The sequence below is a fragment of the Hoplias malabaricus genome, chromosome 8, assembly GCF_029633855.1.
Source record: "Hoplias malabaricus isolate fHopMal1 chromosome 8, fHopMal1.hap1, whole genome shotgun sequence".
Classification (NCBI taxonomy): Eukaryota; Metazoa; Chordata; class Actinopteri; order Characiformes; family Erythrinidae; genus Hoplias; species Hoplias malabaricus.
The window spans coordinates 16,552,465-16,573,903 of record NC_089807.1 but is presented as its reverse complement, the minus strand read 5'-3'; the positions used below and the strand labels follow the sequence as shown (position 1 = coordinate 16,573,903).

General features: G+C 40.1%; 1 protein-coding gene across 1 annotated transcript; it reads left to right on the top strand.

The window, feature by feature from the left end:
• The first annotated feature begins 2,311 nt into the window (after window positions 1–2,311).
• Window positions 2,312–18,819, top strand: vwc2 (von Willebrand factor C domain containing 2). The gene is made up of 4 exons (XM_066679849.1): window positions 2,312–2,547; window positions 3,851–4,569; window positions 7,277–7,406; window positions 17,813–18,819. The coding sequence occupies exons 2-4, from the start codon at window positions 3,937–3,939 to the stop codon at window positions 17,962–17,964; spliced, it is 915 nt and encodes a 304-aa protein (XP_066535946.1). The 5' UTR covers window positions 2,312–2,547; window positions 3,851–3,936; the 3' UTR covers window positions 17,965–18,819.
• The last annotated feature ends 2,620 nt before the right edge of the window (window positions 18,820–21,439 follow it).

The window sequence follows — 21,439 nt, the reverse complement described above, 5'->3', positions numbered from 1 at the left end:
AGCTGGGCTTTGGCTCAACCTTCTTCTTCGTGTTGATAGTGCTGGAAAACATCCATCCTTGTTATTAGTCTATGCCAGACATTTGCATTTTGTTTATCACAGAAGAATGTTGTAGAAGTCACAAATACTGTGCTTAATGGATTACATAACATCTTTTATTCAAAACCAAACTTTCATGCCATTTTCAAATTCGTATTCTCTTCAAGACACTTCAGTGTATTAATAGGCTAATGACAGTACGCAGGAGCAACTGCTGTGAGCTCTTTGATTCTAGCTGGTGGCAGTGATACACAGGAGCTAACCTTCATACATCTATCACTTTTTTTACTGTGTGGTGGGAGGTGACAGTTTTTATATCAAATCAGTGGGGGTTCTGCATTCATCACTTCAGATCTTCACTGTGTTTGCATTTTATTTATCTAGCAAATCTGAAACAAAGATTCTCAGTAAAATACATCAGTAGTACAACACAACAATGTGAGCATTATAATCAGAATAAATTACTCCATCTTAGTTCATTTCAATCCTAATGGCACTATGTAAAAAAAATATAATAATAAATAAATAAATGAATGCTGTAAGCTCTTATAGTCTAGCAGGTGGCAGTAAGAGGGTAGGGCTTTGTCTCATAAATCTACACTTCGGTCCTGTCTTGTGGGAGGTGTCAGTGCTCATCAAATCAGTGGGTGTTCTGAGTTAATCATTATTTACAAAAAAAGAACTCAGCAGATTCTTTGGTTTGTTTTTAAAATGAACATTTCCAAGAAAATATGAACAGTTTGTCTCCTGTGAAATGTAGCCAAGATGTCTTTTGCATCTAAAATGTATTTAATTGATCTACAACATTAATAGAGATAAGTTACAGTACCACATCTAATTAGCAAACTGCTCTATCATCCTGTCTACAATCCTACTCTCAGTCTGTCAGTCTCACAGACCACATAAGCAAGTGTATTAGAAACTGCTTAACAACACAATGCAGTTTCAGTGTGCAGCGTTACAGACATTGAATATCACAATTTGAAATGGCGGAATGAAAGCTTCCATGGAAGCAGCTATGCTTGTGCAAATCTAAAGTCTGAAGAAAATCTACAGTGTTGCAGTTCTCAAAAACTCTGAACCACTGGTCAGAATTCTGATTTGCCTAAATAATCTGAAAAGGTATGGTGTTTAATTCTGGGTGGTGGAGTAGTGTTGGGACTTTAATATGACAAAGTTTTAGGGCCGCAGCATGGGGCCTGAGAATAACGTTGGGCAATTCTGAGAAAAAGAAATTGGAATAACCAGAGAATAAAATATATTTAGAGAAACACTGTTTGGATTACCATCTATCATAATAACAGACTCCCAGTCTGTGTGCCATAGAGTGAGTTGTGAAAGATGCAGTCAAGTGAAATGAACAAATTTATTCATTATATGCTTCCATCCACATGACATGACAACTAAACTCATCCGTTTATTGAGTCCATAAGTCATAACGTGATAAGAGCCCTGGAGGCACTGCAAATAGTTGTGTCTGAATTATTATACATGCTGTTAAATATTCTGACTTTATTCTCAGAATTATTCTGTTTTTTTTATTATATTCATTACATGTTTGTAAATATGCTGCATTTTCTCAGAGATAATTTTACTACAACATAACTATATTGCTGATAAATATATTTCAATATTTGTGGCAAATTGTGGCCCATAAACTAAAAATTATTTCCCAGAATCTGATTTAAAATGCTCTGACACCTCTGAGGCTGGTTTGAGAATATTGGAGTGACCTGACAAATAGAGTGCGATCCTGGAAGATATTTAGGTAGGAAAATAAATATCAACATTTTTTTCACACACTGTAATCTAGTAAATATCACATCTAGTGGTTTGAGAATATGTATATGGCCATTGGTAAATTTGAATAGTAAAAAAAAGGACATTTTGACCTCTGGTATACATCACTACCTGTGTCAAAAATTCGAGGCCAGTTTCACTTCACCGAGTGGCGTTGAAAAATTTGGAAAAACCACTGTAACCACGGGTTAAATAGCGGAACACATGAAGTTGTGGGGGCGTATGCTGCCCTTCAGTTACACTGTGGCTGTAAAAGAGTCTATAAATTCAGGTTAAGACAAGGAGGAACATGGGGTTGAGACTATATACAGTATACTTCAACTGCTCCAAGTTTACAGTTAATGGTTCACAAAGGACCCTGCGCCCCCTGGTGGTCGCAAATGTTTCGCTCTGATGTCGCTTTCCTCAACTCGCCGCTATGTGACGTCAACGTGCTGAGGTTTTTCTGGCACCGAAGCAAAAGTGAGATCTTTCAGCCACACGGCCACTCCTCTCTTCTCCTCTCTTCTTTTTCTCTCCTTTGCTCCCCACTCCTCTTCTCTTCTCCTCTCAGCTGATCTCCGCGCTGCCTGTCCTTCTCTAAGGAAATGGGGAGAATTCGCAAACAGCTGGTCTCCAGAGTGAGTGTCTAAGCCTCGTCTCTCTGCTTTCAGCAGCTGGTCCTCAGAGAGCCAGGAGAACTTTGAGAAGCCCGGAGAAAACGCGCAGGTACTATCCTCTGAAATGTTAATGTCGCGGTGCTTCGGCTTTTTGGCGGAGAATTTTAGCGCGTTGCTTATAGACATAATAAAGTTGAAGTCAATGGCGGAAGGATACAAAGAGCTGGACAAGTAAAAGAAACATTACATCGATTAGAAACCGCAGGGGACTCATAAAAGCGAAGATACCCACGTTTAAATGCTCTAGTTTCGACGAAGTATTAATATATTATCTCGCTTACTGACCTAGTGCTGAATATAGATCCACAACCGCTGTGTGTCCGCACCTAAAAGCTTTTGGAGCCTGTTTGAAACCGCACACACCACCAGTAACTAGCACTCTGTTACTCTGTGCATAAAGTCTAATGGCAAGCTCCCAGAAGAGTACGGGTCGCTTAACAGACTGATAATTCAAAGGATCTTTCAGAACCAGATTCTAATACTGAGACGTGGGTGTGCTAAAGACATTGTTTTATGCTGCATTGATAAGCTGGAAGTGGTTAGGCAATGCCCCGAAGCCTCCCTGCATCTCTGCTGCATCAACAGGCTCTGAATGTTTTAATACAGCTAGAAACTTTCATTAAGATCTGCAGGTATTGCATGAATTTGTGATTATAAAAGAGGATCCTTGTCCTGTTGACATCACCACGGTTTCTCATTTCAGTTTCTTTTTTGGTTGAGATTGATTCTGATCCATTTCTCGATTAACCTCTCTGCTCATCGTTTAACTGATTTTAATTTAATGGATTGACTGTGCATGACTGACCAGGGAAGAGGGGAGATAATTGGTGTGAGGGTTTGAGGCACTGATGATTGGACCCTCAGTCCTTGAAGCAATTTGCTTTTGTGTCCATCACCGATGTGTAGAGGTGTGACTGGAAGATTGCTGTCTGTATTGCTTTGGCCATGTGCGACTGCACTTGATGCAGTGGGGTTTCACACATTTCCAGCTGCTACCAACTAGTGTGTGTGTGTGTTTCTACAGACAAGGAAATAGGCAGACACAACCTTAAGGTAGCACAGGCACAACCATCCTGAAGTGGACAGTAAAATCGATGGAAGGTGTTTTTGAATGAGGACACTATATTACTTCTGGAGTGCTATCTGAAGTTCAGTAATGCTCCAGTCTTTATGCATTTACTGTGTTATTGATTTTGGCCAGATGTTTTTGCTGCTCTTGCTGAACAGTGTGGTGGCAGACCTGCTGGAATTCCATTAGTGTAGGCACTGTCCGTGGTGCTGGAAACCTTCATGCTTTATTATGAATGATTGTTTTAAAATGGAGACTAGCTGAAGTCTTTATCTTGCTGCAGATGGGCCCAGCAGTTACTTGTCATGTGAGGAGTGTTATGTGAGCCCAGGTGTCATCCCACCGTGCAGGTGGTGGGGAGGAGGAGAGATGCTATGCTCCATTGTCATGACAACAGGACTTATCTTCATAACCTGGCTCCTGCTGACGGGTGCATGGGGCAGTCCCATCGTGCCGGTGCCTGAGGCTGGGGAGAGGGAGCGTCTGGAGCGGGTCCTGACCCACGCTAAGGAGGGCACCCAGCTGCGCCTACAGGACATCAATAACCTGGGTCTGGATGTGTTGAGGGGAGGCAACAGGACCAGCGGCAGCAAAGCGAAACCCAGCTGGAGCCCCCTACGGCGAGGAGTCAAACCTCAGGAAAGGACACAGGAGGTCTGGGGTGAGCAGGACTCAATTAAACAGCCCGATGAAGGCCCCACTGGAGAGGCCAACACCTCGCTGGACACCATAGACGAATACTCCTACCCTGATTACAGGGGCAAGGGCTGCATGGATGAGACAGGGTTCGTGTTTGCAATTGGGGAGAAATTCACCCCTGGACCCTCCACATGCCCCTGCCTCTGCACAGACGAAGGACCATTGTGTGACCAGCCTGAGTGTCCGAAGGTCCACCCACGCTGCTTGCGAGTGGACACCAGCCAGTGCTGCCCACAGTGTAAAGAGAAGAAAAACTACTGTGAATTCAGAGGAAAGACCTATGCTTCGCTGGAGGAGTTTAAGGTTAGGACATAACAATTTTAATACATTATAAATTATTTATCACGTCTTTATCTATGACCACTCATTCTTCTTGGCATATTTGAACTATCCTTTTATGGCCACATTCTTAAAAATAAATGTTTTTATAACAGGGTTTCAGAGCAGAGCTTTACTGTAACCACATTTGTTCCCATTAATTAAAGCAGGCAGTGTTTTAAAGATATGCTTCTCTATGTGAAATGTGCAAATGTGACAAACTCATTTACGGTGTAAAAGCTCTTCATATAATATCAGGATGAACATTTTTCAAATAATCATGCTTCTAAGCAAGGAAATAAGAGCACAGAGTAGCATGAATGAGCAAAAATCATATTGAAATGAATGTTACACATTGATAATATATGTATAGTGTGCTAATAATGTACCATTGTTATTTAAATCCACAATTAGCTCTTAGTTTTATTTTGTGGCAGAAAAACAAAGCGCCAGTTGGAATTGCCCTTCACTTTGGATCGCTGTTCCCTGAGCCTCTGTTCATCACATAGTTGAATTGAATTTTTGTGCTCTAGTGGACTCTTCTGTCAAGTCGAAATAATCTAATATGTGCACATCATATCTTGATTTTCTATTGATTGCAGTAGAGCAAAAAAAACAAAAAAAAAACGAATTGCATACTTTCTTACCCTTGCTCTTACCTCCCTCTGCCTCAGTCTCAATCACTGGAGTCCTGATAGTTTTTGAACCTATTCCCTTCCACTGGGAGTAGCCCCCATTGCAAGATATCCTCATTGTTTTGCTTTGTGTTGGGTGATCTAAAAATTACATTGTCTGTGATCCTGAGCAGCTGTTGACTTGCAAATAACATCCATTTTATGTGCTGATCACTATGGAGGGGATTAGTCACAAGCCTCTTTCTGATGGACAACTTGTGTATCTGCTGAAAACAGCAGCAGGTTTACAATGAATACTTCTTGAACTGTGGCTCTCACCATACTGCACTGGCAGAGAGCAATTTATTGTTTTTACCTATTGTAATTCCACAGCTTGTTTTTGTGCTTTTGTTTTGCATGTACGTCTGTGCTTTCTCTTTGTCTTTGGAGACCTCTACACCACCAACGGCTCTGCGGCAAGTGGAGACATTTATTATCGCCAAAGTCAGCATTAGCGCTATTTACTAAGAGTGGTAATGACTAGAGGCTGGATTTAGTGTTCCTGCTCAGCTGAACCTAATGCATATGCAGAAGGCAACCTTAACAATTAGAGTCTTGGCAGAGGGTACTAAGTCTAGCATAATATCTGCTTAGACCCTGCAGGACTGGCTGCTGAGGGAAGCAGGGTGGGCAGGATGAGTAGGGATAGTGTGTATTGTGGCTGGTTGTAAGGACACCTTTATTTCTGTTTATGACATTTTCTTCAGTACACAATATCCCAGACTCTTCTCCAATTCTTGTTAAACATTTCAATAAACAAGTGTTGTTTATCTAAGCAGAAGCTGAGTGGCATTCTGCACTTCTGTTCTGCGCTCTGTTCTGAGCGATAGTCTCTTGAGAGCTCTCACGGTGGGATACTGGGAGAATTCAGTCCTTTTTCACAAAGGCTGCAAGCTTACAAGCCTCGTGTGTTTCATGCCCTGAGACCAAGAGGAGGCAATGAGCGTAAACTTACAGTATGCGTGCTCACTGCTTTCTGAGGCATTGAGTAGCAGCACAGTGCCACACGAACGCATCAGCTAACATGACAGGAAGCTTCTGGATTTGCCATGCAGGCAGAATTAACTTCTTTGTCATGGAAGACAATTTGCATGGCAGCTACAAAGGTATCTGTGCAGTCAGGTGCCAGATAAGGGCTCTTTGGAGGGATGCCACAGAAGAACAACTTCTAATTCCCTAAGGAACCTTGCACAGAGCCAGTTGTGTAATTAAAATTCACAAGTGTGAAGAACCTTTTTTACTGTTTCTGGTTGAGTAAACCTCCAAATAATGTAAAGATTCCATACTATTAATGGTTTTCCCTAGGACCGTATTTTCAGCCAAGGATTATTTAAGTAGTAGGGAGCCTTCTGGGCCTCAAGGGAGGGTCTAATGCTTTCCATGAAATATGGAGAATATTTTTTGTAATTTTTAGCTCATAATTAAGTGAAAACATTATCAATCAGGTTTTTTTTCTCTGCTACATCTGCAGCAAAGCTGGCTCTCCCATTACCACGAAACATAGGAATCAACAAGGGAATCAGTATTTTGATTGGTTATTGACTGTGATGACTCGATACATCACTGGCTGTCAGTATAAATCTTAATCTAAGATTCATTTGGCAGACTTCTAGGTCTCTATTTGTAAATTACTGCTTCATACAAGTGACATCAAATATATATTTATTTCTCTTACAGTTTCGGAATGCACGTGGAATATGTTAAAAATTTCAAATGGCTGTATTTATTCTATTATGTACAAAACGTGTTTGTGTGAAACGTAGACACATTATTGCTAATATTCTACTGGAAACACCTTCAGGATGCTAGTAGAAATTAGCATGAACATAGAAATATTTTTCCCCTTGTTATTGATCACATTTGTCACTTATGAAGAGGACTAAAGGCCTAATTCCACTGCTCAACATGTGTGTGTACTTTCGTCATAGCTGCTTTTGTGTATCAGCTTCTAGTTCAGGTTGAGTTTGTAACTGTTTTGCCGTGTGTGTGTGTGTGTGTGTGTCTGTGGGTGTATCTAGGTGTCTCCATGTGAGAAGTGTCGTTGTGAGCCCAGTGGGGAGGTTTTGTGTTCTGTCTCGGCTTGCCCACAGACAGAGTGTGTGGATCCGGAGTATGAGCCTGACCAATGCTGCCCAGTGTGCAAGAGCGGTGAGTCACGTCTCTCCTTCTGTCTCTTTTTCTATAACTCTCTCATCCTCCCTCTCTTTTTATCTCCCTGTTGCTTTCTACTCTCTGGGCACACTCCTTTAAAAGGTTTCTAGGTGGTTCTTGTTTTGAACCCTTATATTACTGAGGTTTTTAAAACCATTGCCTTTTTTCCCCCAGAAGCCCCTTTGTGGCATTCAGCTAGTGAAATGGGATTTGAATACTTATTTAATATAATCTGAAACACTTCTGCAGTGTAACTCTGCTACCAAATGAAGCAGGATATTGGTGGGTATCTATATTTGAAACGACTCTGTGTTGACCTGCTAGCAAGCAATGGAGGGTGAAGGAGGTGGGGCAAGAATCCTCTGTTGTTAAAATTGCCATGGTAAAATAAAATGAGCAAAAAGCAGCTTTTATGAAAAATGAACTGGCATAATAATAATAATAATAATAATAATAATAATAATAATAATAAAACAGTCAAGCAAGACAAAAATACATTTACATACGTTGACTTGCTCAACAAGTGTGTCGCTCTGTGAAGGACTGGTGCCCCCTCCAAGGTGTGTCCCTGCCTTGTGCCCATTGATTCCGGGTAGGCTCTGGACCTACCGCGACCCTGAACTGGACGAGTGGTTATAAACAATGAATGAATGAAGGAATGATTTGCTCAACAATGAGGACCTATGTTTTTGTAAATAATAATTTTTTTCATCACAGTATATTCCATACACATAATTAGAAAAAATGCACAAAATTAATAGCATTTTATGGCAACTGTGAAAATATTAAAATATTGATCATACACATTTCATTTACACAATACACATTCATTAATTATTCATTATTCATTATTCATTATTATAGAACCATCCACTAAACCACAACCTGGGTTTTCCAAAGAATCCATTTCAGTATCTTTATTTCTACAAATGTTTTAATTTGCCTTGTTGTGTGTGGCCCACAGCTGTGTTTTTTTCTTTTTCAAATCCTTCCAATTCAACCTCTTCTATAAGGAAACTGAAAATCAGTTCTCAGAAATGACTGCAGTGACTTGCCTGCAGTATGTTCAATTACTATCCTCTCCCAGTTCTCCAGAAAGTCAGTGGGATAGAAGTGCGTGCCACGTGTGGGCTTTGCATGTGCCTCCATTTTATTGGCGTGCAGATAGCCTGAAATGTCATATTTGTATGCCATAAGAGGTAATGATTTTCCATCAATAAAATATTTTTAGTGAGCTATCATAATGTCATCATGGAATTGCCTCAAGACTGTGCTCTCAATTATTCCTCTAAGTCATTTTCCAATGAAGATTAGCAAAGCAGACAAGCGGGCTGTGGGCAAGGAAGTCCATTCAAAGTGGAGTACTTCTTTCACAGATTTTTATATTTAGCTCTGTATAATGGAGGTCATGAAGTAGTAGAGGGAACCAGGATGATTATAAAAAAAGAGAGTTTTAATAAAGCATTGGTGTAAATTTAAATCTAAATGGACATTTTATAATCAGCGGACATGCATAGACTGCTGTGCAAATTGCCTGAAGCAATGTTTGTGGGCATTTCACCCTCTGATATGAGATACATAGCATGGCAATTTGATGTCAGTGTGAAAAAACATCTCCTTCCAGAGGAACGGTCAGGTTCCAGCTGGGAGTCAGGCTTGCATTCAGATTATCTTGGCTATTTATTTATTTATTTATTTATTTGGCTGTTTTTAATGATGTGATGTAAGTTGGCCTGATGTACATGTATTCACATCTGTATGGATTAGTCAGTAAAACACAGAGCCATGTTTGGTCATATTGAGATTCAAATCATCCAGTTTTCTACTTAGTGACTTTTCATAAGCTATTATCTCTTTTAAAATCTGTTGCCATTTATTTTTGGATAAAATTGGTATGACCTTTCACAGTTTTAGTTTGTCCTGTTCCTATCTGATCTTCTATTCAGTGGAAGGGCTCAGCCAAGGTCTGAAAGCAAGGGAGTAGCAGTGAAATCTTAACATCACTATTGAAAAAAACATCATTTATAGTGAGTCACTCTTGCCCCTCATACATGGCTACTTTCCATCACCTGTAACCTGCCAGGCCTCAGAATGGTGGTGGAGAAGTGCTGGATGTGTTGTAAACTATCATTTCGCTGCATGGAAATGAATAACTCAAATAGGGCCAATATCTACAGATGCATTAAGCTTCACATTTGCCTGATACAGTTTTCCATTAGCAGCATTGACAGGATGGAGACATTATTCAGCCTGCACTTGCACTAATGAACCGGCAAAGTTTCCCTGCCTGATTTGTGGAGGTGAGATGAGGTGATTAACACAAGCAGGTGTTTCAGTGCTGGCTTTCATGAAGCCCAAGGGCACTGATGATTAAACATTTCCACAAAACACACTGTTCTCACTTCATTTGCCTGCAAAAACAGTAGAGTGGGCTGCTGAAAAGCTCTCGATAAACTAAATGCTCTGACTAGGGGGATGGGGTGTGATGAGTGCAAATGGAAAATTCTCATACTTTTTTTTTTCAGCTGGGATTACTAATGAAATGTTCTTTAAAGCAGAGAAAGAGCCCAGACCTCTTTGTGTATGGATTGCATGATTGGAGCACATTACAGCGTCTTGGGAAAAGTTTGCTGGATCAGGCTGGATTATAAGGAGCCATCCAAGATCATTTCAGACAGCACGTCCTAGACTATGGCTCCTTGTGCTTCTTCACTGATCTTAATCTAACATGGCACCGTCAGCTACGTTGCCTCCTTCAGCAGAAAGGAACGATGACTCGGGATATGGATCTTAGACTTGGCAGCTAAAGTTCCTCACTGTGTTGACGATAATGGAAGAGAGGCAATTATTTCAAAAAGAGAAAGATTTCTAAATGAATTATAGAGGCATTTTGTCAGGGCTGACTGTGATGATAAAACTGAATCACTCAATGTGTGAAACCTGACATAGAGCCCACAGAAACAGACAAAATTGGTGCCAGCAAGAGCAGGGGCGGCATTAAGACTAAACCATGCAAAGCGGAGTGAGGATCTCAGAATGCATAACAAATTCATGTGCTCTTGAGCAGTCAGGATTTCGTCCTTTTAAAACGGATTGGAAGCATGTGCACTGGGGAGATTACAATCGCTGTTTTACAATATTCCACAATACTGCTTGATTCCAGAGCTCAAGGAGTTCATGCTCTTGCCAGGTGGTGCTTGAGTCTGATGGTGTTCGTAAATTGCTGTTTGTCTGTTTGCCTTGAACCTACCATAATTTTCACTAAATTTTTCCGCAGAGCGACTTCAGTGACTTGTTTTTGTTTCTATGTGTGTGGATTGTGTTGTGAGTTGGTTGTGAATAGCAAGGGTGAGCGAAGTAAGTGAGGTGGCACCTCTGTGGCTCTTGCTGCAGGTGTCTGAGGTACAAAGGCTGAGCACAGATGCGGTGGGAGAGGCAGGCAGATGCTTGGACCCCCTGAGATTTGCACACATCAGATGTAAGACTTCAAAGCCTTTGCTCCATGACTACGCGGGATGGGTGCCACGTAAGACAGCTCTAACTTAGTTTACGTCTCTGGTAATGATCACCTGAGCTGAAACTGTTCAACACCCCAACTTTAATGTGTTCAAAGAGTGCTGGCTGAAACTTTAGTGATCTCTGAGACTTTATTGTGTTTGATACTGTTCTCAGACAAGGCACAGTCCAAATGATTCTTTAATTGTAACCATTAAGAGTCCATTATCAGTTGATTGACTGGGTCGTTTTTACTTTGGTTACATGAAAGAGAGCCCTTGGCCTGGCGCTTTTAGAAAAACGTGGTGTCTCCTCAATGAAATGATAATAACTGTTGAAGAATAGAAGAAATTGGAGGTGTCATCTTCATTTTGGATTGTGGACTTGACGCAAAAATGGGAAGGCACTGTGGAAAATCGATGTATAAATAGGATGCTCGCGGTTCTCTCATAATCATAATCATGCACTCAGTCAATGCTGAGCACACTGTGCCTAGTGGGAGCTGCAGTCTGCCTAGCTTATCTCAGGTCTTGCAGAAAGCCTACGACTCAAAGGAGCCACGTATCTATAATTTGTCCAAAGTCATTAGGCCATTTTATCATATCTCCGGATTCACCCATGGCCAGTGCAGACTAATCTAGTAAAAGAAGGAGCCTTCCTTAAACACAGTTCAGTCCTGCTGAAAACCTTCATCACACCAGTGCATATTTCATCTTATTAGTCTAAATGCCATTAATTTTAAGTGGTTGTTAGGACATGAAAAGCACAAAGATTTCTCAAAGCAGTCTTGGGATTGATGTCTCCATTTGTTGCCGAAAAAGAGGCAAGGCTTAGGCCTTTTTCAGGGCTGCTGAATGGAGCATTATGTTCTTGCTCCATGCACTGCCTGGGATCTGTTGTTGGAGCGGTATGCCGGGAGACACTTGAGGAAGTGCCATGGGGGGGAGATGAAAGTGAGTGCTATTGCTAACATCCACCACAGGCAGTTGTTCATGAATATCAAAGAACATCTGCGAGTGGCAGCGTCTCTGGGAATCGAAACGAAGAGGGGAAAACACACTCGCACATTCATTTCTAACATGCAGGCCATGCTTTCAGTCAGTCAGGGCCTGTCAATAAATGAGACATGTCAACATTCCTTTTTTCCCACGATTTGTTTGTTTATACCACAACAGGGCCAGAAATCTCACTCGATGTATAAAAAGAAAAATCACAAAAAATTTTCAGCATCAAGTTATGCCATCATGTCAAACATACAGCAGGTTTGCAAGTGTCGCACAGGCACAAATAGGATTATTTCAAATCTGCTTCTCCCGCCACACTTCTCGCCCCAGCGGCCACACAGGTAGAACATGCCTTTATCCTGAAGCATAACTGGGGCTCGCAGCATGGTGCCTCAGGAGCTTTTTAAGAGAAAAGACTCGCTGCTTATTTCCCCGCTGTGTTCTCTGTCTTGGTGACCCTGCCTCGTGCAGGCCATCGCCTTGGCAACACACGGAAAAAACAGGCTCTCTTCTTGAAGGGCTTAGACACCAGGGTCGCCACTAATCTTAGGAGGTTGCAGTAAACAGTCTGAACGAGAGCCGAAAGCACTTCAAACCTCAGAATGGGGGCCGGAGAGTGTGCAGTGCTGGGGGGAGTGGGTGCTCTAACGTTTCCAAATGGGGAAAATGATAGGGGAAATATTCATAGCAGCTCGAGGGGGACTATTCATGGTTTACTTTAAGAGCTCAGTTTAAGCATCTTTAATGCTGTTTCCCACAGCGCTGGAGGAGGAGTATGTACATAAGGATTGCGTTTATGATTTCAGCCTTTTTGTAATGGTACGCCATTCTCTCTAATTCTGAAGAGAAGTAAAATAATGGTTATTAGTGTTGTATATGTAGCACCTCTAGCATCTCTCATCATCTTTCAGGAGATGAGAGTTTATGTGTTTTCTGCTTGGGAAATCCGTATTGAGATCCATTATAGGGGATTATCTAAGTTTAAGGCTTGCTAACAATACATTTGGTTTTAGAAGAAATATTGTGTGACCTGGTGGCTACTTGTGAATTTATAGGCCCAATTTCGTAGACAGGGATTAAGCTAAGGGCAGGACTACATTTTCCTTTCACCTTTCAGAATTCGGCTTGATCCCCGTATGGGAAACTGGCCCACGCATCTAACAATATGCTAAATTAAATATTATTGCACATTATGGGTGTAAAACAGGACGATTTATTTAACTCCTGAATTTCAACTGTTTATGTAAGTCATAACTTCTAAAGTCCCATCTCAACATGTGACTTATAATGAAAATAGCATAATTCATAATTAATGTGTTGGCTCTCTTCCAGTCTCCTCTTGCCCAACAAAAAGGAATAAAGTCCTTTTTTTCCTCCAGCACTTGTGCAGAGTGAGGACATTTAGCCACATTTATTATACATATGTGCTGAAGGACTGCATTAGAGAGAGATCTTTTCTTTGATTTTGGGTGCGGCGTCCATTTGCGCTGCTTTGGGCTCTCTTTACGAGCATCAGCTCTAATGAGGTGTAAAAGATCATGCCGTTTTCAGGATTCGAGCCTTGCTCTTTCTTTACTCTTTATCTCAATTACTGCTGAAGCATAGGGAATGAAACGCATCCCTGAATGTACCAAAGAGTTTTTAATGGCTCTCTCCTTTGAGTTGGCCTCTACACCACTGCTTTGATACTTGGTGAGCAAAAGGTTTTCTCTCCGGATGTTGAAAAGGTGATTATGCCTCACTTTCAGTGGTTTGTGAGAGATGGCACAAGTAGCACTACTCAGCTTGAAGGCTGTTTTCTTCGTATTGGTCTTTATTTTTCCCTCTGCAGCTGTTCATCACCAAGTTTGGTGTTAATATGCAAAATTCTTCCGTTACATAACAGTCAAACACACAAAGCAGTCATATTAACTAATATGCAGAGCCGGAGGGTGATCTGGGATTTAAATGTTCTTGATGAATCAGCCATGACAGTGGCATTTCCATACACAGCCTTGGTATTCAGGAGGGAGACTGGAACGCTCGGGCTCAAATCATTATAAATACAACCACGCTGACAATTTGACAGCATCAACCAAATATTCATGCAGATTGATGCACCTCTACCTGCCTGAGTGGAGCACTTCAACACTTCTGACTATGATAATGTCTTTGTAGAAGCTGAATAAAAACCGTTTGGTAGAGGAGCTACTTGGAAAAAAAAAAAAAAACAGAATACATGTTGCCCAGACCCAGTGTCAGAGGCAATTAAAATGGCTTTTGCCATTTTGTGAATAATGTGTCATCATTTGCAGTCAGAAAAAAATGCATCTATTTGAAGGTTTTTTTTTTCAGTTGAAAAGGTCGAAGTAGCATTCTTCAGAACATGGCGGCTCATGCAATGTTTTCCTTAAAGACTCATTCCACCCTCTCCATCAAGCTCTGCAGAAAGTCGTAGGGGGTATCAGAGCCAATCTATCTTATACTGAAAGCCGGCCAGGGAAGGCTGCCTGCCTTCAAAAACGCCCTTTTTTGTTTCACTGCTAGCTGACTGTGTTCTTTCAAAGTCTGCATGTAAAGGCTGGGTATCCGTACACATAGCAGAAAGCTAAGGTTTACAGTTCTTTATAGCTTCTCCAAACATTATACATGCATATCATAAAGTACTTAAAACCTTGCTTTATCAGTAGATGGCATTATTCCTGAGATAATGATGTCACAGTCATGGTCACACTTGGTATTGTTTGTTCCTGTAATTTTTGTAAGTTTTTAGTATTGTAGCTTCTTGAATTACAGGGTAACTATGAATTATTAAATAAGATCTAAAAAAAATATTTAATTAAAATGCACACAATAATGAAAATTAAAACCCAGTTGACTTCTTAGAGCTGGAGATATTAACTAATTTTAGTGATGGCAGTTATCTGATACAGTAGAAAATGCAGGATTGGCTATTGTCAGAACAATAAATCTTTGATCTACCTCTGTAACCAATTGGTGGTAGTGCACCATAAGTAAAGTAGGTCACATGGTAACAACAGTCATCACATGTAGCATAAAATTAAATCGTGAAGTAGTATATCAGTAGTGTATTATACTAGAGATACATTCCCTCATTTCATCTCTTTCACACTGTAAATTATATTTTTGGGTTGTTTTATGTGAAAGAAATTAACTGAATGAACATCTGCAGCTTTGTATGAGTCATTCTGTTGGCTGTGCATATTTTTTATAGTGTCATCGAGCATGCTAGATGAACATGATCTACTTATAGCTGGCCATTTAAAGCAAAGTGCTCCATTCAGAAAATGCTCATGTTTGCACACCGGACATAGAGCATATTGTGGAGATTAGATATTTAATGATATATTGACCATCTGTTTTTTTTTTTTTTTTTTTTCTGGATATATTTCAGAAACAGTAATAATCCAGTTGCATAAGGAAGGAGAAAATGATATGAAAATTAGTGAGGAAAAATAAAAAAATTAAATGAGGCAATGTGACTAATTTTTGCAAAACCTGGCAGACCACCACAACTGTCACTATCATGAAAACCATATTTAAAATGTTCATTTATGAGAGACCGGAGAAAATAGCTATTGCTTAAGTCTTGAATCTGTTTTGAATTAAAATAATAAAAGAGGGGCGGTCTCTGACTTTTGCACAGTACTGCAGCTATCTCTATCTTAAGAGACATCATTAAGTAGAAAAATAGCTTATTTTTAATGGCCATTTTGAATGTTATTTGAATGAAGCGAGGCCTCTAACCTTTACACAATACAGTATGTGGAAAAATCTAATTATATTAATGACAGTCAGTTAAGGAGAAATATTAAAAAACTGTTACTTTATTTGCCAAGAAATCATTCCTGCAGTATTACAAGCAGAGTTACCAACTTCATTGCCAGCACTTATATTTACTCTTTAATTACTGCCACAAGAGTGAGATTGACTGACAATGATTTTGGTGTAGTTTCTTGGTCTTCTATTAAACCTAAAGGTCAATTCATCAATGATTTAAACATTTTGGAAAGAACTTACATAGGGTTTATTTAAAAATGTATGCAGTGGAAGCATATAATGAACTATTAAAATTTAGAAGCAGAAATGGGTTTGATTAATGCTCCGACGTGTGCAAGTTAAAGAGGGGGTGACATAATTTAGAAGTGGTTTTGCACAGTGTACTTTAAGTTGTTATGATATGACACCAGCTTGGTCAGATACGGACACTGATTAGCCTATAGCACATAATCATATACTTCTTGATTGCACCTTCCTTTGTCATTAGCTGAATGGTTATTGTTATATTTCACATTCATTCATTCTTTCCACCTTGGAGATAATCCCTTTACCCAGCAATTATCTTTGGCCCAACTTTGTAATGTGCTCATGTTTTATGTAAAGCCTGAGGCTGGAGTCTCCAGTGTGTGAGCAGAAGGTTCTGTCATGTAATAGTTCTTATTTGAAACGCGAGAGGAGTGGCTCCTCACTGATTTCTGTCTGTCTGGGGTTACAATGAAGTGGAGCACAAAGAGATTGGAGGCAAATGGGATTATTCAGGCACCATTTACATGTGCACCCCTGCTAATAAGGTACAGCAGATGAAGGAGAAGAATGGAGTGGAAATCATTTTAATATGTATGACCGTTTGAGATCTGCATAGTCAATAGTTCTGAACAACAAATATGACCATCAAAATGCTCTATGTGGTCCATTAGCAGCAGCCTCGTTTACGGGAAGGGACGTTACATTGTATCCAGCTCTGTTTGTGAACAGGTGGCTTCCTCAAAGAAGGGTACACTCACTGTCAAAAGTGGAGAGAATTAAGAATTTTCCAAATAAAATGTATTCACTTTCCTCATACTCTTCTTTCTGAACATGGCACTTAACATACTTATATAACTCACATATGCCTTAACATGCATTTAGCATTAGTCATTGTTTTTCATGGACTTCAATCTCATTGTAATCGCTTCTGAGTGTAGTCACTGCTTTTCACTGGCTAATCTATAAACCTTTGTCCAATGACATTTCTAGTCTCTGTTGTACATTTACTGCTGCACTTGTAAATTTGTAGTTCTTTATTGTATTACTTACATTGTGTTATCCTTTGAGTCTCGAGTTCCTCTCAAGGTTTCTTCCTCTTGTTCTGAGGGAGGTTTTAATGCCACTGTGGCCTCAGCAATACTCCCTTGGGGCTAGGACCCAGATTTCTATAAAGCTGCTTGATGAAAATGCCAGTTTATATAAGTGCTCTTTAAAAAATATTTAATTGAAGTAAAATTTCATTATTACATTAAAAATAAGAAAAACTACCAGCAGTTGTGGCTTCATACGTTGTATTTTGCAACAATCAGCTTGATGTCCATCCAGTGGTTTACTTGGTATGAAGAACATTCTTTGGTTTAAATAATGAATAAACACAGGTTTGAGTGCTGATAAGTGCTGACTTCAAACCAAAAGGAAAAATGTATGAGGCTTGGCCATATTCCAAAGGTGATGCTGTCACACATTTAAATGTGTGATTTTGTTTTCCTCTCAGTAAACCTGATTAGTCTTTTATATGTTAACACTTGAAAGAGCATAGTTATTATTCAGTCATTAATGTATTTAAGTAAGTTATGGAACTGAAATTCAGCAAGTGAATGTCTGCAATGCCACCTTGTCCTTAGATGGCATTCCAGACCCTAGTCCTTAATTCATCCACTTCAGGTCAGACACAGTTTGTATAAACTCCATAGAAAATCATTGCCTTCAGTATATTATTTTGTGGAACAGTTCGTTTGAATTTCAGATTTATATCATCCATCTCTGAAATCATCTGTATTTAAAAACATATTGTTGTACCTACACTTATTACTTTCAGTGTTTTTTAGAATTGCGTTTGCCTTGAGCCTGCACCTCTGCTTTCTGCCGCATGTTTAGGCCCAAACTGTTATGCGGACACTGCAGTGATTCCAGCTGGCCGCGAGGTGAAGATCGACGAGTGCACCATCTGCTACTGCACGTACGAGGAGGGGACCTGGCGCATCGAGCGGCAGGCCACCTGCAGCAAGAATGAGTGTCAGCCCAGCTAGAGCGACCAGGGGCCATCCCGCACTCACACTGACCCCCCTGCCTTCACCTAGACAGCTCCGTAAGCAGCCCAGCGCTGCTGCTCTGAGCTCATATGAGCTGCCAGGACTCCAGCATTATGGGGGATTACATCTGTCATGACTGTTTGTGACAGCTCAGAATATATGACCTCAGACTGTCAAATAGCATGTAGCACAGAGGGGGGAAGGGGGGGATAGCTAGCCCAGGAGAGAGGCCAGGGGCCAGGCCACATAGTGCTACATTCCTCATGCTGTGGCACAGCCTCACAGCTGATATAAAGTGTCACGAAAAAGTGCCATGTTTATGTTAGTGATACATACACAGGCCTGAGTTTAAAGGGGCATGGGGATAGATTCAGCTATATTACTATATATAAACTTTGTATCGAGATTTATAATCGGTAATAAAGGATATATATTTATGTATTTATTGATACATTTACGGAGCCAAGGGGATAATATCTGGTTTACAGTTCAAATGCTATTTTTTATAGTCACTGTATTTTGATATGCCATCATGTATGTTGCTGGGATTTTAGTCCGACTCATTAGAATGTATGGAGCGTAAAAACAGCTGTCACAGTGGATGAAGGCAAAAAAACATTGTCAGACGTCAGGAAGACAAGCTGTAGACAGCAGTCACTCACAATGTCAAACACTCTTCTCAGTACGTTCCACAGCTCAATGGATGTGTTGAACCGTTTAGCCAAATCAAAGGGGGAAAAATAGCAGCTTGCAGATGTTTGTATCTTAGGTTTTCTCTTTTATTGTGTTCTAAACTGAAGTGCATTTTAACAAGACGTGTTTCTGTATTTGTGTTTACATGTTTCAAATAAATCAAGCTACACTGTGCACCACTGCATATGATACTATATGAAGTCAGGTTAGCTGAGGATACCATCCAAGTCTATTGGCATTTTTAAAAAGACAGAGACATGCTCAAAATGTCAAGATGTGAAGGTGAAGGAAAAAAAAAAAAAAAGATTGTATTTCATCTGGAGCATCGCTTGTCCAAAGGGCTGAACGAGATCCAGCTGTTACTTATGGCAGGTCACTGCCACCATGAAAGTCTCTGAAAGTGTTGTCAATCAAGCTTTCAGTGATTGCATCAGCTGTTGGATGACAAGGTCTCACTCTGCTCAAAAGTCAAAGTCAACTTGGCCGCTGCCCCCTCATGATTCTCTTTAAATTAGTTGGTATTCTCTGATGGACGGCAGCTCTGGAACTTACTGATAATATTGACAAGTCAGGATAGGAGAGTTCAAAAGTACCTAATGCTGGGCTCCCACCACTGTGACGAGTGGTAAGACGACATGTCTCTAAAGCAGGTGTTGTGATATTAAAGGATTATGAGCTGCATGCAGCATCAAAGTAATTAAATCAACTCCATCATCCCATATGTCACCTCTTAGCTGTAACCGAGCCTGATGAAAAGCTTCCAATTCACATTTACAAAGAGCATAATAATGGTTCAGACACAAATCAGAGTGTACATTTTAATTGGAAACCCTTCTATTTTAAAGAGCTCCACATCAGTAAATACATCCTGTTTTCCTTCTCAATGGTCTAATCCACAGCACAGATGTTATGTCATCTCATTCTGACAATAACAAACTCAAATAGCTCAAATGGCTTGAATTATTCAATCTAATACATAATTGAATCAGCTTTGATGATATATAAAATCTAACAGTTAATTATGGCTGACTGTTACCATTACACACAGGTTTTAAATTAATTAGCAAAATTTATTTATTTATTTTAAAATGAACAATCTGTGGCCTGTCCTGCCTCCAGAATCCTGCCTCATTTCTCTCTTTGATCCAGGGTTGCCAGACAACCAGATATTCCTCTATTCAGGAGACGTGCCTTAAAGCCAGGCTTAGGGATTGAGGAAAATAAGGTCAGATGCATGTACACACATGACACTCTGAAGTGCTAGACCTCTGCTAAAAACACTCATTCATCATTGTCTCTCTCTTTCATTTTCTCTCTGATTAGCAGCAAGCCAGCAAGTGTCATAAGAGTAAACATGGATTAGCAGCATGAGTTCTCTGATTCTTCATATCGTAGGCTCTAACCCCTAGTGGGTGCAAGTAATTGTCACTAATGTGTTTTTGTTATTTTTTTGTGCTCTCCGTATCTTTTTATTTCATGCCCCTGAGGAAAGGTGTGTATATGTCCCTTTTTGTAGACTAATATGGCACAACTACAAATAAAATCAGGACAGTATAATTTAAAATGTAACAGAATATTAACCTAAAACACTGAAAATGTACTACTAATGGAAACATCCAACCAAACATTTAATACCTTCTTACAAGTGCAACACACTATCATCTGGTGCCATTGCTACTCTGAGAACAGTCACTTATCTGGTGAAATGGTGGCTCTGTTCCACTCAGGGAGGGGGCTGGAAAGTTGCACAGAAAAATTAGTGGCATGGTGGCACAACAGGTAATGTATTTATCACATAGCTCCTGGGGTTGTTTGTGAAAAACCCCACCTTGGGTCACTGTGTGTGAGGAGTTTGATATGTTCTCCCTGTTCCTCCAGGTGCTTCTGTTTCTTCTCACAGTCCAAAAACACATGCTGGTAGGCTCTGGACCCACTGTGACTCTGACCAGGATAAAGCAGTTACCGAAAATGCATGAACAGATGGACTGCAATCAGTTCATTCTAAACCTAATTATATAAAGTGACCACAAAATCTACACATGTAAAAATGATCAAAATGGTTCTACAAGGGATCTTTTCTTATAGGAAATGGTTCTACATAGAAGACCAGAAGAACCTTGTTTTGATTAAAAGTGCATCATGAAAGGGTTCTTCAGATTGATGGAGAATGTGCTATAGATGGTTCTATAGCTCCTTTTAAAAACGGTTCCTCTTTCGTAACAAGCTTGACATCGTAATAATAGAGGAACTATTGGTCTTATAGAGCCCTGTTACAGACCCCTTTTCTAAAAAGTGCTATGTAGAATCATCTGTAGCATGTTCTCCATCAATCTGAAGAACCCATGATACATAGAACACTAATAATTGATATGTTTCATCAAGCCTTCGGGGTTCTATATAGAACCATTTCCTCTTCTGTTAAAATGGCCAATGTGTGTAGCTAAAAGGGCAGTGTACAACTCAGTGTACTGTGGGGTATTAGTAGAAACAATGGGAAATAAATAAAGAAACACCAACTAAACATCCTATAAGTAGCTGTTTCATTGCTCTATCCTCCAATCTGCTTTCCATAAAATATGCATTATTGCTTTAAAAAATCAGATTTTGTAGCTTTAATTTGACAGTTTTAATGTTGGTATATGCTCGGATTCCTATGCAGCGAGAGCCCAATTATGAAAACTTACTCAAATGACTACATATACAGGAGGATACACTAAATTAGTCTTCCTCTTTGAAATGGAATTCCCCAAAGTGTCTTAATACCCAGCTAGCCTCTGCC

Bases quoted from the DNA above. Each gene is read 5' to 3' on its own strand.
- vwc2 (XM_066679849.1), top strand. From the start codon at position 3,937: ATGCTATGCTCCATTGTCATGACAACAGGACTTATCTTCATAACCTGG. The intron at 4,570-7,276 runs GTTAGGACATAA...GGGTGTATCTAG, and splicing joins CTTCGCTGGAGGAGTTTAAG to GTGTCTCCATGTGAGAAGTG. The intron at 7,407-17,812 runs GTGAGTCACGTC...CCGCATGTTTAG, and splicing joins CTGCCCAGTGTGCAAGAGCG to GCCCAAACTGTTATGCGGAC.